General features: G+C 38.6%; 1 protein-coding gene across 7 annotated transcripts in view; it reads left to right on the top strand.

Annotated features, from left to right (window-relative positions):
- Positions 1-16,092, top strand: part of ROBO1 (roundabout guidance receptor 1) — a 650,911-nt gene that overhangs the window by 550,723 nt on the left and 84,096 nt on the right. For all 7 annotated transcript variants that reach the window (XM_055701108.1, XM_055701113.1, XM_055701111.1 and 4 more), the window contains one exon: positions 13,196-13,316. In XM_055701108.1, the coding sequence (XP_055557083.1) occupies positions 13,196-13,316 (121 nt within the window). The remainder of the gene's footprint in view (positions 1-13,195; positions 13,317-16,092) is intronic.

Genomic DNA, 16,092 nt, shown 5'->3' with positions numbered 1-16,092 from the left:
ACTTTATTTGTTTGCAGTTGTCTTACCAAGGTACCATGTTGGATAATTAGCTGGTTATAATTAAAATGGGTTTTGGTTTGCTAACCCAGAAAATTATATGTGCAAATACTGTTCCTGTCTGTGGGACTGATACTTAGCCAAGGGAACTCTTTTAAGAGAAGTCTGCTGACATGGATTTTTCCAAATATGTATTACAATATTGTTTTAATACATTGTACCCTATAAATGTGCTCTTAGCAGAGTTCATCATCCCCGCCCCCCCCCAAGATTGTCCTCTGATAAAACACACAGGCCATTTGATTGGCCAGATCTACTTCTGGATACTGTTAATGGCCATCAGTTTTGTGGTCATGAAATAATAAAAGGAATAGATACCAAAATCAGTTTTATTCTCTCCCCTACATTCTTTCAAATGACTTCCACATATTCTCATTTGAGAATTGACACTAGCTAATGTTGAAAAGTTTTATAAGGTGAAGATGACCTATTTATTCATGTGCAGTGGAGAATGCCAGATCAATTTTTGTTTCTGCAAATGCAGGAGATTACTTTTAATCCCAAGCAGCCAATAGGCTATTAGGTTTTACCTTTACATTCTTTCCTCTTTACTTTCTACAGGATGCAGTCTCTAAAATAGGCCTATAGGCATTAAACCTGGGTACCTATCTGCAGCATTCAGACTATATGCAAAGTTATTTTATGTCCACTTTACGTTCAGCTGAGAGAGTTGAGATATTCCTGGGACAGTGTTGTATCCTTTTCTGTCCTCTCTGTAAACATTGAACACAATTTTTTAGGTAGCAAGCCTTAAATCACTTACTCTTTTCAGTTAGATTTCTGTCATTTTCCTTCTCTTACACTGGTCTGGAAACTTAAAATAGTCAGGGTAACAGCTACACTAACTCCAGTTAGGTGTGATCCAATGTGGTTTTTTTCCCCCTTTGGAAGTGTTTGAACAGTAGTTGACAATGCCAGAAAATAGGTTTCTGAAAAGGAAAAGTGTTACTTATTTAACCACATGGTCATACAGAAGAAGAAACAACACTTCAAAACATTCTAATACCTGTGTGCCTAGCTGACTAATTTAGCATCTAAAATGTCTTTCTGATGGAATCCCGTATGTATACCTTCTTCCAAATACCCACTGAATGAGCTTCTGGTCTTCTACTCTTCAAGGAAGTATGTCAGGCTCAGCAGGGGCCCAGTCCTCTGCTTCAAGGGGAATCTCTACTAAGCATTTGTTGAAAAGTTACCATTAGGATCATAAGCTCATACCTTTGTGGTGTGTTTCCACGCAATCCTGCTGTGAAATTAGCTTGCTGCGTGAGCAGAGTGAGCCTAGATCAAAATCTAACACGTTATTAAAGGAAACTCTAAATACAGTAAATATAGTATTTTCGTATTGTGTGCATAGAATGGCCTGCATTTCAGATTGTTCTTGGCATGGATGGTTAAAAGTGTCAGTAATATCATCTATAGTACATAATTTATGCTTCATTTCTCTCAAAACTTGAAGAAAATTTGCATCTAATAGGATTTTCCAGAATTTCTATATTCAGAAATTTAAGAATTTTTAAGCTTATTTTCTGAAATATAGTAGAAATATTCATATTATATTCTACTAACGATTTCTTGCCAAACTTTAGGTCTGGGGAAAACATGTAACTTTTCATTGCAATCCACTGAAAGTGGATCTTACCAAAGGACAAAACGTTTTTAAGTTTTTATGGCACTTTAGTCAAATGTGTAGTAACACAAGGTATTATTTGAAAGATGAAGAGAATCATCAGAACATTTTTTTTTTTCCCTCTGTATCAAAAATTCTCTAAAATTGTAACATTTCTGGTCATGACTGACTGCCATTTACAGTAGAACTTGGCTTTCATTTTTCTTCAAAAAATCAACAATATGATTGACTTAGAAAAAGTCTGTATGAAGGTGTCCTGGTTTTGGCTGGGATGGAGTTAACTTTCTTCTCAGTAGCCGGTGCAGGGCTGTGTTTTGGGTGTGGTGTGAGAGCAATGCTGATGGCACACGGATGGGGTTGGTTGGTGCTGGGTGATGTTCATACTGAGTCAAGGACTTCTCAGGTTCTCAGGCCCTGCCAGGGACAGGGCTGGGGGGGCACGGGGAACTGGGAGGGGACACAGCCAGGACAGCTGACCCCAACTGGCCAAGGGGATATTCCATACCATGGGATGTCATGCTCAGTACATAAGATGGGGGAAGAAGGAGGAAGAGGGGGGACATGTGTCATCGTGGCGTTTGTCTTCCCAGGTAACCATGACACGTGCTGGATCCCTGCTCTCCTGGGGATGGCTGGACACCTGCCTGCCTGTGGGAAGTGGGGAATGAATCCCTTGTTCTGCTTTGTTTGCATGCACAGCTTTTGCTTTCCGTATTAAATTGTTCTTATCTAAACCCTTGAGTTCTACATCCCTCTCCAGTCCTCCTCCCCATCCCTCTGGTGAGGGGGAGTGAGCGAGTGGCTGTGGGGGGCTGGGTTGCCGGCCAGGGTTAAACCATGACATAAGTATATGAAGGATAAACCTTAATGGTACAATGCAAAGTTCCGCTCGCTATTTAGTTTATATACTTCTTATATTTGAGGGGATTTAGAACTTTCCCCCCCTTAATTTCTGAATGTTTATTCAGGGTTTGAAAACCACATTATGTGTCTTCCATTAGAAATGAATCTGCAAGTGTAGCAAGTATAATTTCTTTACCTTTTCTGGACATAAATAAGCAAAGCAAGTGGATCTATGTTGGAACAAACATACCCTGTAAGATAAACAAGGGTGAACTTTTCTGTTAACAAAATTTTCTGTAAGGTTATGCCTTGGTTCAGACATCAGGGTACTTATGTGACCTACTTGAAATTTGTTTACATAGTGCAGTAGTGGTTGATCCTGCTAATGTTCCTGTTAGAAAAGGAGGCAAGAAGACTAAGGAGGCTTATAGATAAGGTCTTTTGTTTGCATAGATACTATCAAAACTGTCCTTTAAATACTGTCTTCCATGCCTGTTCACATACATCAAGTTTCCCCAGCATTCTTTAGTGTGTGTTTTTTGCATCATTTTCCTTATCTTTCCTTGAGGTACATCAGCATGTGTGGGAAGTCAGCAAAAGAAAAAAATCACAGTAAAGGGAGCAACACAGAGAAATGCCAGTCGCAGATACTTCTGGAAATATTTGTATGTATTTGTGGTGCTGATTGAAGTCACAGAGTGTCTGAGGAGTGGTGACTCCAGGCCTTTTGTAAATGGTCTCCGTTCGGTCAGGATGGGACTCATTGTATTGCATGCCATGAGCTACAGGCAACACCTTTTGGTGATCTACATGTAGGACCAGATTTTGAAAGTGGAATTGCAAACTCGACTACCTGGATGTGTCAGTATGTTCATCTGATAGTCAAAAGCATTGACTGCCCCTTACTTTACACAGTTGCCAAGGACTCCTAACTTTTGCCATCTGTTTTTGAAAAATTTGGCCAGATGAGTCTTTTTAAATGCAGAATTATGTCTTCTTCACTGTTTGTCATGCTGAGTGCCTGGCAAAGAAACAGTCATGTCTTTAAAAGTTAAGTCTTTACTTCAGACTGAACATTTGGGTTTGTATCTGTTTTGGAAGCATAGTGAGGCTGTTTCTGTGTTTTTAGGGAGGAAACGTTTACTGTGGGAATGCAATTGCAGATTTTAACTTCCTGGCACTGTCATAAAAAAAGGTAATTTGTACCAAAGGAACTGAAATCTGATCAAATAACACTTAGTTTTCTGTAAAGATCGCTTCCTATTCATTATGTGTTTTTACACTGCTCACACAGAAGACATGACAGCTTCCTATTTATGTTAGGGTAGTAGTAGTTTAACAAAAGGCATGCATGCAGCCATGAGAGAAACTGGAAAGATAAAAGTGCTGAGTAATTTCAATTTCTCTGCTGTTTCTACAAGCCCATTTTACCAACGCCAAACTGCCACAAACAAGAGACACCGATTTCCATACAGAACTTGGCCAGCTGGATTGTACTTTACTTTGTTTTGTAGATACAAATGGGAAAAGTTGGGCAGCTGGTATTTCCAGTATCCAGAACAATTTCTTCCCATTTCCAGCCACTTTTCTTTGCCTTGTCCATTGGTGCAGTTTACAATACCCTTTCAACAACAAATATTGTGCCAGGCATTTAAACCCACCGTGGCATCTGAGAGGAGTAGCAAAAAACCTCTGCAAAGGAAGCAATTACCCCAGCAGGGCTCCACAGCCCCCCTGAATAGCTCGGGCAGCCCCCAGCTGCGAGCAGACAGGCAAGGGGAGAGGCAGGGTTCTGCAGGATTCAGTCTCCTCATTCTCCTTGGCTATTCACACGGCAACCGCTTCCATGTACACACTGAGCAGTAAGTGGTTCGCTGCTCCAAAGGCAAAGGCTGAGTGGGAGTAGCTGAACTGGTAGGCAGCCTGTTCCTGCTGATACTGGAGCCGTTTTTCTCAGTGGCGAGCCTAGCAGTAGCCCATGAGCAGCTTTCAGAGGGTATCGTAGTTAAAGGATGGCGGTAGGAAACGTGTGAGCATCAGGGAGCAGTGATCCCAGGACATACCGAGAATGAGAACAGTGTGGGCTTTGTTCTGCTTGACTGCAACCTGCGCTGGCTTATTTCAAGAGTAACACGCCCAAGTAGCTCCTGCTTCACTGTCCGTTGCTAAAGAACAGCTGAACAGGGGCGAACAGACCGAGAGCTGCAGGTCACCCACTCCCTGTTGAGCCTGTCTGGAGTATCTAAAGTTGAGCACAAAAATAATAATCATGATGCTGGACTGCTGTGTGGGCGGGGGAAATTGGGGGACTTGATCTTTACCTCTCTGTGCATACATTCTCCTCCTTATTTTTTGTGTGTTTAAATTTTAGCGTCTTCCAATCAGGGACCTTATCTGTAGCTATATTGTCTAGCACAATGGTTTTCAGCATTCCTTCAATAAAAATGAAAGTTACGGTCAGATTTACTAATGGTTGCCTGTGACTGCAGGTTTTTACCTCAGTCCTGTAGCACAAATTTCTTGTGCAGACCACAAAAAATACAAGGAAATCTGTGATTTATGATCTGCATGTGCTGCAGTCACAATAGCTGCGGTGATCACTGATGGAAGAGTGAAATGTGGAAGGTTCATATATTACTTTTGTGTTTAACTGTTCATGAAAGGGACAATGTGGTGCATGTGTTCCTTTTTTTTTTTTTAACAGTTACACAAATTATGTGAAAGGTTTAACGTTTTCACAACTTTGTACATCCAGCATAGTCTTAATATAAAAGTTAGAGTTGTACTAAGCCTAGGCTCTGTCAGAGATAAATGCAATAGAAACTCAGCCCAGGTTTATGTGCTCTTTTTGAAGTGTGGTCTCATTTTCATGACATGGCATCCTGTTCAAAAGTCAGAAAATAAGTAGGTTTTAATTATGTTACAAAAAAAGTTACATTTTTGCAAAATATTAGTGTATTTGTAGTGTTAGTTGGTAGGGCCAACACTTCTTGGAAGTAAGCTTGATTGTAAAGTTTGAAAGAAAATATTTTGAATGAGAAGTCAGATAGATCTGTCTCAAATTTTAAGACTGTCAAAGTACCAACTTGGAAATGTATGAAAGAAACCACTGCATTTTTGCCACCTGTGACTAATTTTCTTTGCTTGATGTGGTTCTCAGTTTATATTCTGTGCCGTAAAGGGCTCAGATTTACCCTCAGAAAAAGACAAATTCTTTCTTGCCCTGGGAAGCTGCTGTGCCAGCCTTCACAGGCAGTCGAGTGCAGGGAATGCAACAGTCACAGGAAGGACCCAGGAGCCTGTTAATTTGCATCCCCTTCAGTGAGGAGCCAGCACTGGACAGCCAGTCTCGGTGGAGATGTGCCCTCTCCTCAAGGCAACTGGGATTCTGTGCCAAATCTGCTGTGTCTCAGAAGGTCACTGAATGACAGAAGCCAAAGCTGAAAATAATGATCTGCTGCACAGAGCCATGCAAAGAGAAAATACTTGAATAATTCTTTTTCCTTTCTGTTCTCTGTTCTTGGACGGTGATGATTTTGTGCTGTTGTTTCACAACTGTACTTTTAAGTCTAGAAGAACCTTGGTTTTGCATGTTAAAAACCTTTTCATTCCTTGTGGGAGCTCATCGTAGAAGACCTGTGAACATCTACTTCAAAGCTCTTGATAACTTGAGTCCTGTCAGCACAGTTCTCTTCAGAAGACCCTATATAAGTACCTGGAAAAATCCCACGTTTTGGCACGATGCCTGTGAGAGTTCTGCTCTCTGAGAAATGTCTCTCATCAGATTACAAGTCTTGGTGAAGCTTTATCTACCCGTGCTTCTGAGCTTTGAAGTTGAAAGTTAGGACTCTGCCATTGGAGACTCATGCTTTGCACAGCTCCTCTTTCCCTAGGGGAAAATAGGAAATGTCCTATTGACAAAATACACCCTGTGATACCGAGTTGTCTTAAATCCACATCGTTGTCACGCCAACATTAACTCCAGGCTTAGAAAAGTAAGACAGCATTGGTCAATACCTACAGTGGCAGTTTGGAACTGAAATCCCCGTGAACTCAGCGGCAGAGCCCATGCCCCTCAGATGGCGTGGTGGTGGTACTGTGCCCCTGCACCCCCCGGCGGTGCTGCCCGCGGGGTTTGGGCAGCCTGGGGGAGGGGGGCAGAGGCTGCTCTGGTCGGGTACACGGGCCCTTGTGGTCCCTGGAGAGCCAGTCTGAAACCACCCATGGCTTTGTTCTCCGTGACTTTTCAACACAGCCCCACAGAGCAGCCCCGCATCTGTCTTTCAAAGCGCAGGCATGCTTAGTGGGGAATCGCTGCTTCGATCCTCTGTAGATTTGGGCTGTATTGTTTCTTTCACAGTTAGCAGGTAGGACTCTTTCATATGTTTTAAAATTTGTGGTTGGTTAGGATTATTTTCCCTTATTACATTTGCAATACTTTAGGTAACATAAAAACTGAGAGATTTCGTGTGGCAAATTAACCCCAGCTGGTCTGGGGTTTTATCCTTGGATGTGTGTAAATAACACAGTGGTGGTGATGCTTAAAAGAAAATTCCTGTGTAACAGATACTTCAAATCATCTGACTTGCTTAAGGGGAGAGAAATGAGGACATTCCAGACACTGGGTTCAGTTCAAGTTCACTTTGCTGATTTCAGTCACTGATTGCAGTGAAAGCTGCAGCAGTGCATCCCAGCCAAGATTTGTGCATGAAGTGAAATACACGGTTTTACAGAAATATCATAGTGGTCATTACGAACATGTCATTCCCATGTTGGGCTCAGTTGGGTTTTCTTTGGGTGTTGCAGAAACATCGGTTATTTTCATATATTTTTTTATTGTCCTGTAAGTTATCCTTATGTGTTGCTCGTTAGTTGTTTTGTGTGTTTTCTGTGCTCAGTAAATAGCGTTGTGAAAAACAATTTCAGGCAAGTATTTGCTACTTGTTTTTTGGGGGTTTGGTTATGGGTTTTTTAGGTTTTTTTGTGTGTGTGCTCTTAGTATGTTTGTTTGGTTTTTGACTTGGTAGGGCAGATTTAAATCCATGAAGGTAGTCATAACATGGTTTTGTTGTAGGAGGATTTTAATCTTAGCTTATAATCAGAAAGGAAGTATTACACAGTAAATGTTTTGTGCTGTAGCTGTGAAAACATTTCAGGAAAGTATTTTACTGGTTCAAATATTTTTATGTAAACATAGCTGTCTGTTCAGAAATTAGTTGTGATTAATGTGAGCTTATACGGCCTATTTTGAATTAAATCTTCCTTTGTGATTAACAAAAGCCAAATGTTTATAGAAAGTAAGTTTGGGATTGTTACAGTTTTAAACTTCTGAAAATTTTACATGCTGAGGTATGGATTTTTTTCTTTTCTGAAGCTGATTGATGACATTCTGCATATATCCTGGCTGTTTCCACGATCTTGTTAGTTGGGTGAAGTATCAAACACATATGGTAATTGTGATATTTGGTGTCTTGTGATAATGCCAAGGGCTGAATAACCCTCAGCTGCCTCTGAAGTCACCAGACAATTCAGGACACAGATAACCCTTAAGCCTTTGTAGGTATCCACCTTCTTGTAGATACAGCCATTAATAATGAGGCCATAAAAGAGGGGAAGGCAGTCTCATGAGCAGACTTGAATCCGATTCTGACTCTGATGTATCCTGTCTGGATTGGCAGGGGTGCCAGAAGCAGCAGCTTGAATCTATTGTCATTTTATCTACCTTAAATGCTCTTTCTTTTTAAGTAAAGGTACCTTCCTGTGCATTTTGCACCATCCTTTATAGACTCTACCTTCAGGCCTGTCATCATCGCAAGACTGTTTTGTTGGTCTGTGTGGTAGGGGGGAACAATTGACTTGCACTTTGTCATGACACAGCAGAGGAAGACCACTTGAAAGTATGTTTTAAACGTCTTTCAAATACTTTTTTTGTGTGTGTTTGATCTGGACGAGGCAGCACGTACCTTCCTGGGGTTCCAGGGAATGGAACCGAAAGCAGGACAGACTCCTCTGTCTGAACTTTGAAGCTGTACAAGAGCAAACTTTAATCATTGTTGAAGACCTATTCCAAACACGTTTTGATGTCTAGTGTCTGATATTTAAGTATACTGTAATAGATAGAAAAGAATACTTGGGGTTCCCAAGGCTTAAAACAAGACACACGTTTTAAAATGAAAATTTAAGATAAGTATTCATTTATACTGTTTTTCATTCAACTTTGTTAAAACTGCAGATTTGTCTTCTGTTGCTGACGTTCCATGCCTTACATTCTGTGCTGCAACAATAGGTCATAATATGGATATACTAATCTGTTTCGGGATGCTAGACTGCATAGAGGAAATCAAGCAAACTCTGTGTTTCCTAAGGAATAAAACCTCCATTTTACTTATAGCTACCATTGGTGACACTATTAATTACAATTGCCCGTATTTGCCTTGTTCTTTAACTATGTTATTGTCATTTATAATTAGATGGCACACTTTTAAAGCAAAGACCATGTCTGACAGGTTAGTATCACATGCCTGTCATGTCTCATTTAAATAAAATGTGATACGTATGCTGTACTATAGAAGACTAAAATATATAAAATTTGAGATACTACATATTCAGAAACGCTGGCTATTCAAACAGAGTATTTTACCCTGCAGTCTAAATTTCATTTTCTTATGGATTTAAATTTGTTTTAGAATTATTTTGCAATAAAGCAGATTTCATTTATTAAATAAAATAAAACTAGGAGCTAAAAGAAAGTAAAAAAACCCAACAAAACACCAGCCACCTTTATATTTGGACTTCCCAAGGATTTATCTCATGGCAGCATTCTTTCTCATATTTCATAGCACATTTCTGTGAAAAGTAAATTAATCACCCATATATATAAAAATATTTCTTAACACAGACAGATGGGTATGGATTTATACGTACAGAAATTTCCACATGCACACACAACATGCATAGGTATATAAAATATGGTCTTAAAATAAGTATATATGTGTGTACAGTTATACTGAATACTTGGTGGTATGTTGTAGAACCCTTGGGTAAGTTTTTTATGGATTTGATTTATTGGCTGACCGAGTTGATTCATTATTTGTATATGATTTTCTGCTGCTGGGTGGCCATAATTTACAATTCTGGACCTAGTTAACTCTGTGGGTGCCTAGAGTGTTCTGTATGAATGGCTCCAACTATTGTTTAAAGAAATAAATGAAGTGGACTTGCTTGAATGAACAATTTACTCATGAGGAGCAAAATATGGTCAGCCAGGCAGGTCATAGAAAATAGCTTTCAATAACTCTTTGTAAGGCACCATGCTATCATATATTCTTTTAACGTACATACAACAATCCATATGTGTTACAGGCAACTGAAGATCATCTGTGAACCGCCGATCACAGTCTTGTTGTTTCATCAGTATTCAGTGCTGTTCTTGTATTCTCTGCTTGCAAAGCCCTGATGAATTTGCTGGTAGGCACAGAACGGAACAAAATCCTGAAGAGGCGTGAAAAGTCCAAAAGTACCTTGGCATCATTTCTGTATAAATGGAACATGATACTTACTTCCATCTTTTCAAAATTGGACTTTAAGCTTTGGCAGTTAGCAGAGTAATTCCTTTCCCATGATTTGCAGTATCACCCAGAGCAGTGTAATAAAACTGTTTGCTATATCTTGTTTACTAGGAAGAAAGGACTTTCTTTGTATTCAGTATGGTAACAACTCTTCTGGAGGTTTGGGATGAAATATAATACTGCCTGTCACTTTTTCAAACCATTATATCATTTGCTCCTATAAAGTCCAGCTGGTGTGTTCCGAGGCAGGGGCACAAATATGGGAAGAGCCAAAGCACCTAAATTAAAAGGCCTTGATTAATTAAGTATCCACAGACTGTGAATAGTTCTAATTTGCAGTATTTCAGATACTGCCCCCAAGGGTGATTGGCCTTTTTACTGCTCTAAATACTGGATACGAACTTACAGTACAGGACTTACGGGATATGAACTTAGTCAGACAAAGAAATGTAGCAGTGATTCTTGATGTGTTCCTGCGAAACTTCACAGGCGTTTATTTCATTGTGTACTTTGCTACTTAAAGCCATTGCTCTACAGTCCGTAGTTATTTCTAGGACTTCCTACTGAGAGAAAAAGTAGCAAACATTGGGTGTAAAGAACATAAATTTGTCATAGCTACAGATTTGATTTGCAGTGTCTTGTTGATAAATAGAAGGGCTTGATCAGTCTTACTAGAGATGGTGGGTACCTAATTGTTAAAATTTAGTGGAAAACTGGGGGTAGCGATGCAAGAGTGGCAGTATGCTTTTTTTTTAAAATGTCTGCGAATGCTCTAGTTACAGACACACAATTCTACATGCACTTGTGGTACATTTTATTGTAACTCTGTAATTCATCACAATTTAATGTGCTAAATTGTAGCTAAAGTTCTAACCCCTTCTTCTGTTTTAAGGAAAACAAACAAGATCAACAAACTAAAAACCCTGGGAAAAATAAATCAAATGCATTCAGAATTCCGTCTTGGAAGGGCAGCTTCCTGACATGTCTTTGGAAGTCTGCCTCAACGTTCAAAAGAGAATGTTTCCTCTACCTCTCCTTCCTTATGTAAATCTCAAATAAAGCGGAAGAAAAGCAGCTTTCGATGATATTTTGTTGTTCAAATGTTTCTACTTCAACGCTTCCTTCCATCTATGCCTTTAAGAGAGCCTTGTGGTGATTCCTAAAAGAAATTCCTAGGATAGTTCTTGTGGGAGGTTACAATTTCTGCAAAATAAGCAGTTGTGTCATATGGTAATGGGTTTGAATGGGATTTTCATAAGGGCTAAAATCACAGAGGAACACAAATGCTACTGAAAGGAGGACTTAAACTCTTAAGACATGTATGAAAATCGCTCCTTTTAGTTTACATGGGTTTGAAATCATCAACTGAGTTAGTGAATTTTTGTGATATGTAAGTACATTTCTTTGTTAAATCCTGTGCATTCAATATTTATATACATGTAAAGTATATATTTCTGCATAAGTATCTCAATATATAAATACCCTAAAATGCCTGTGGAAATCTTTCTAAAATTGTTTTTTAAAAAATTATTTGCATAGATTAATTCAAAATAAATAGCTTTCTGTGGTTTAGGGAGATGTGAAATGGGAATAAATAGAGACAGACTTCTAGTTCTATTTTACATTCTCTTCTCATGCTTACCAGTTCAGTCAGTTAACAACCTAAAATTGCACACATATTCCTGAAATATGGGCGTTTGCAGGTCACCTTTACTTTTTCATTCTTCATGCCTCAAATCCCTATTGAAGTTTCAGCATTACTAGATTTCTGGATGATAAAGGACCTATCTTTTCTGCTCTCGAACGAGTGCCAAAGGCAACAGAATGAAATTTGTATGCAACACTATCTACATTACACGTGCATGTTCATTTATCTCAATAACTGACTGTCATCTTTGTGTGCGTACATCTTACAATGATAATAAGAGCCCAACAGTGCTCAAGGTGTCAACTTTTCAGGGATAGATTTCTAGCTGCAGGCAACTTGAACAAAATACCTCGTATTAAGAACACTCTCCTCCTTGTCACTGACCACATTAGACCCTTTCATGTAGCTTCATCTGCGGCTTTTATTTATTGTGTACTTTACTTCCGCCCATGCCTTGAACTGCGTAGGTTTTCCTATGTGAATGGACTCATAAGGCTATGTTTGCTTAGAAGTGTAATTAATGTAATTAAGTAATGGATTGTATCTCAAAATAAATTTGGTGTGTATTCAGTTGCCTACAAAAATCTGGCTGCATTTTGGTGAACTTTGAGACTTGTTGAACCATTCTGTCAATCAGATGGGAAAATAAATACTTTTAAAGGGAGATCAGATATTTTCATATCCATTTAAAATATGTATTTATTTGTAATTATATAAAATAATAAGATTTGGAATCACAAAGGGAAAGTATGTTTTTTGCATTTTGGGGTTATCAGAATTCCATTTTCTTCCAAAAACTAAATTCAGAATTAAGAGCAGAATGTTACTCACTTCTCAGTAAGGATTTAATTGCTTCTTCCCAATTGCTTATCAGCCGTTAAAATTATTTATTTAAAGATGAAGAATTAAAGAAGAAAAAATTTCCTTCACTTCCTTAAGAAATGGAAACTAAAACCAACACAGAATTCATGAATAATAACGAGCATGACCAACGGTAGGATAACTATACATACTTCTCAAGACAAATTAATTGAAGCACCTGATGTGAAAATGGAATTTACATCTAGTGCAAATTTTTATTCTCCACCTGGTTATATCAAACTGCAGTAGTACATAGGAAGGAATTGTGGGCCTTCTGGCCAACAAGTATTAAAAAGGCTGTTGAACAGCCAGTAGTACATTACACGAAATGAAGAAAAGAGTAATAGGGGTCCAAATCTGAGAAATGTTTACATACTTAGGTAAAACTAAAAGAAGGAGTTTTTGCATAAGAGAAAGAAATTAAGTTAATAGGTTGGGGGGCGGTGTCCACTTTATTGTGTGATTTGGAAAATCACTGATAGCTTGTTTGATTTCATTGTCTGTAACAAAAGCTTTTTGAAATTAATAAATAGTATGAAATTGCTGGTTCATATTAAAGTATTTTTTGTTGTCCTTGATTTGTCCTAGATCAGAGGAGGAAAGCTTATGATCACATACACAAGAAAGAACGATGCTGGCAAATACGTTTGTGTTGGAACGAATATGGTTGGGGAACGTGAAAGTGAAGTTGCAGAGCTCACTGTTTTAGGTAAGAACTCCTTTTAAGACTGTGTTAATAAAAATTTCCTACTTTTGTTGTTCCTAGTAAGCTTTTTATTAAGGATTATTCTCAGCGATTTCCTTTTCAGTGTTTATGTTGAAAATGCTTTTGCCATGGTTGTGTTCTAGCAAATGGGTGACAATTGATGGTTTTGCAGTCCACCTTGGACTGTTTCTGCTATCAGAAGACACTTTCTTACCTAGCTCTCGAACTGAAAATAATTCCAGTGTCCACTGACTGGATCAGTATTGTAAAATAATAGCAAAACAAAAATTAACATCAGTAAGAAGTAGAAGCTTAATTTTCCCTCTCACTGAAGAAAATCAGAATTATTTTAAATAATAATCCTTTCATTTATAGTTATGTGTGCTGCATACAACAAGTCTACTTATTCGGGCCATCCTAATGACAGTTCCTCTGAGCATCAAAAAATTAAAATTAATTTATGATAACTGAGCTTAGCTGAAAATGACACTTTTTGTTGCTAAAGCTGTAACTCCAAGTGCATTCTCAGAATTCCTTCAGCATGGGAGAGTTGCCTCATGATCACTGTAGATGCAGCTTTGGTAGTTTTTATTCAGATTGTGTCCCATGTTGCATTTAAAGTAGGGGATGCTTGAGGTAGCTTGATTGTTTCTGCAGAAGGAATAGATATTTTGTCATCACAGGATGAGAATATCGAAGCCGTGGTTCATACATCACAGTGCTGCTGCTGTAGTCCTCCTAGTCCTTTTACCTTTTTTTTTTTTTTTTTTAAATGCAAAAAAATCAGGTTTAAGACCTCTCCTCTTAGTCATTGACACTTTTAACTGTCTTCACTACTTTTTAGGGTTAGGACTTGGGCAAATGAAATAGAGTTTCAATTGAAGCAGGATTTTCTTTAATAAAGCAAGGTTGTAGGCTGTCATAAAGTTGTTAAAACTGAATATCAAGCAAGATAGTGTGTAACTTTTTGGAAGCTAAGAAACTTCCAAAAAAAATCTAGAGTGAAAATAAAGTTGTAGAGACATTGAGTAAAGTCCTTGCACTGGGCTCCTTGTTAACTGTACCAGTTAATTGCTCATCACTAGTCTACTAGTAACCAGGGAATGATGGTATGGACTGTTACATAATCCAAGCTGTAAATTACTACTCTTGCTGAACACCTGTAAGAGGGATGTGTTGCAGGGAGAGGTCTGTCTTTGCCTTTTTCTTCATCTTGTTTTCCCTTCAAACGTATTTCTGATTTTCAGCCTGGGAAGACAAGTGAGGTTTTCTTTTCAGATAGGACAGTAAAGCTTTGAGTGTCTTAGCAGTCTGTGTCTAGAAATCTTTAATACACCTTATTCTTTCAACTCAGCCTTAGATATGTGTGAAAAGGCATGAGAAACATGCTGACTTCGTATATTAAAAGCTTTCATTGTAAATGTTCTGTTTATGGGGTTTGGTTGTTTAGAAGTTGAACTTTTCCTTTTAGGTCTCTGCTTAAGATCAGAGGGAGGTTTGCACACCAGAAAGTGTAATATTAGAAAATTTCAAAGTGAATCTTGCAAAGCTTTCCTTGTATTTACTAAATAATCATGTGGCAAAGATAGATACTTAAATCAGTGTCCATTATCAGTATTCCTTTCTCCATTTATGCGTTGGAATAAGAGTGTTATGAATGAGCAGACAAAAGCTTTTACGCTATTACTTTTCCTTTACCAAACTGATCTAAAGAACAATGTGCTCTTGCGGGTTTTGCTGTTGTGCGGCAATTCTGGCCTTACCAAATCAGTCATTTTTCTCTTGCATAATTAAGTTGGATATTCTTCCCCAAACTATTCTTACTCTGAAGTGTAATCTGGAACGTTCTTGCATTCATGTTGCGTTCTTAGTGCACCTACAAGAAAGGGGCTAGGGTTGGGGGTGTCTGTATTTCTATTTTTTAATTCACAGCTACATTCATGTGTGTAGGTCTCTGGTTTATTTCTCACTTTTATACGAACCCAGGTTAGAACTCACACTTAAAGATCAACTTGCTATTTCATATATCATTATTTGCATAGCGTTACAACACAAGCACAAGCATCCAGCTGGTCTGAACATCCTTGAGAATAAAGGAATCTTTTTTGTAGGGTTTTGTTCAGTTCACATTTCCATGTCAGTCCTTTTCGAACCATTCACTAAGGTTTTATAATACCGAATCTCTGTATCTTCATCTGCAAATTCAAAGTAATATTCGGAACCACCTTTTTCAAACACAGATGTGAGACAGTAAGAATATGGGATTGCCTGTCTGTCTTTCTGTCTGGTGTTTTTATATTCCTATGAGAAATTTGTGGTGTATTTTGGGGTATTCGCCCTTCCTGATTGTGCCAATGGCTTCAGACTTTTCCAGTTCTAGGGAGATTACATTTATATCTTTAATACATACAAGTCAAAACATGCAATTGCCTTCTCAACTGACTCAGAGCTTTCACAGGTTTATAGGCAAAAAGGTCATCTGCCTGAGGCAACGGAACCTGCCGAGCACTCTCCTGTTGAACCTTCCTTGTTCTTTTATGGACATTCTGTTGTCATCTTGTGCTCCCTTTCTAGATGGGGAATCCTTCCTGGAGTATCCCAGAAATTGTTAAAAATACTTTTCTTCCTTGTGCGTGTGCAGACCCCACTGCACTCCAGACTGGCATGGAACTATGAAACTATGAATAGCCCAGCACCATAAAGTTTTCAACCTTGTTAGAGGTAGAAAAATGTATTGAACCCTTTCCTGAAATTTCAGGCTAGTAGCTGGGTTGCCAGA

This window comes from Falco cherrug, chromosome 2 (genome assembly GCF_023634085.1).
Source record: "Falco cherrug isolate bFalChe1 chromosome 2, bFalChe1.pri, whole genome shotgun sequence".
Classification (NCBI taxonomy): Eukaryota; Metazoa; Chordata; class Aves; order Falconiformes; family Falconidae; genus Falco; species Falco cherrug.
The sequence above is the reverse complement of the archived record's forward strand: the minus strand, read 5'-3'. Positions and strand labels throughout refer to the sequence as shown.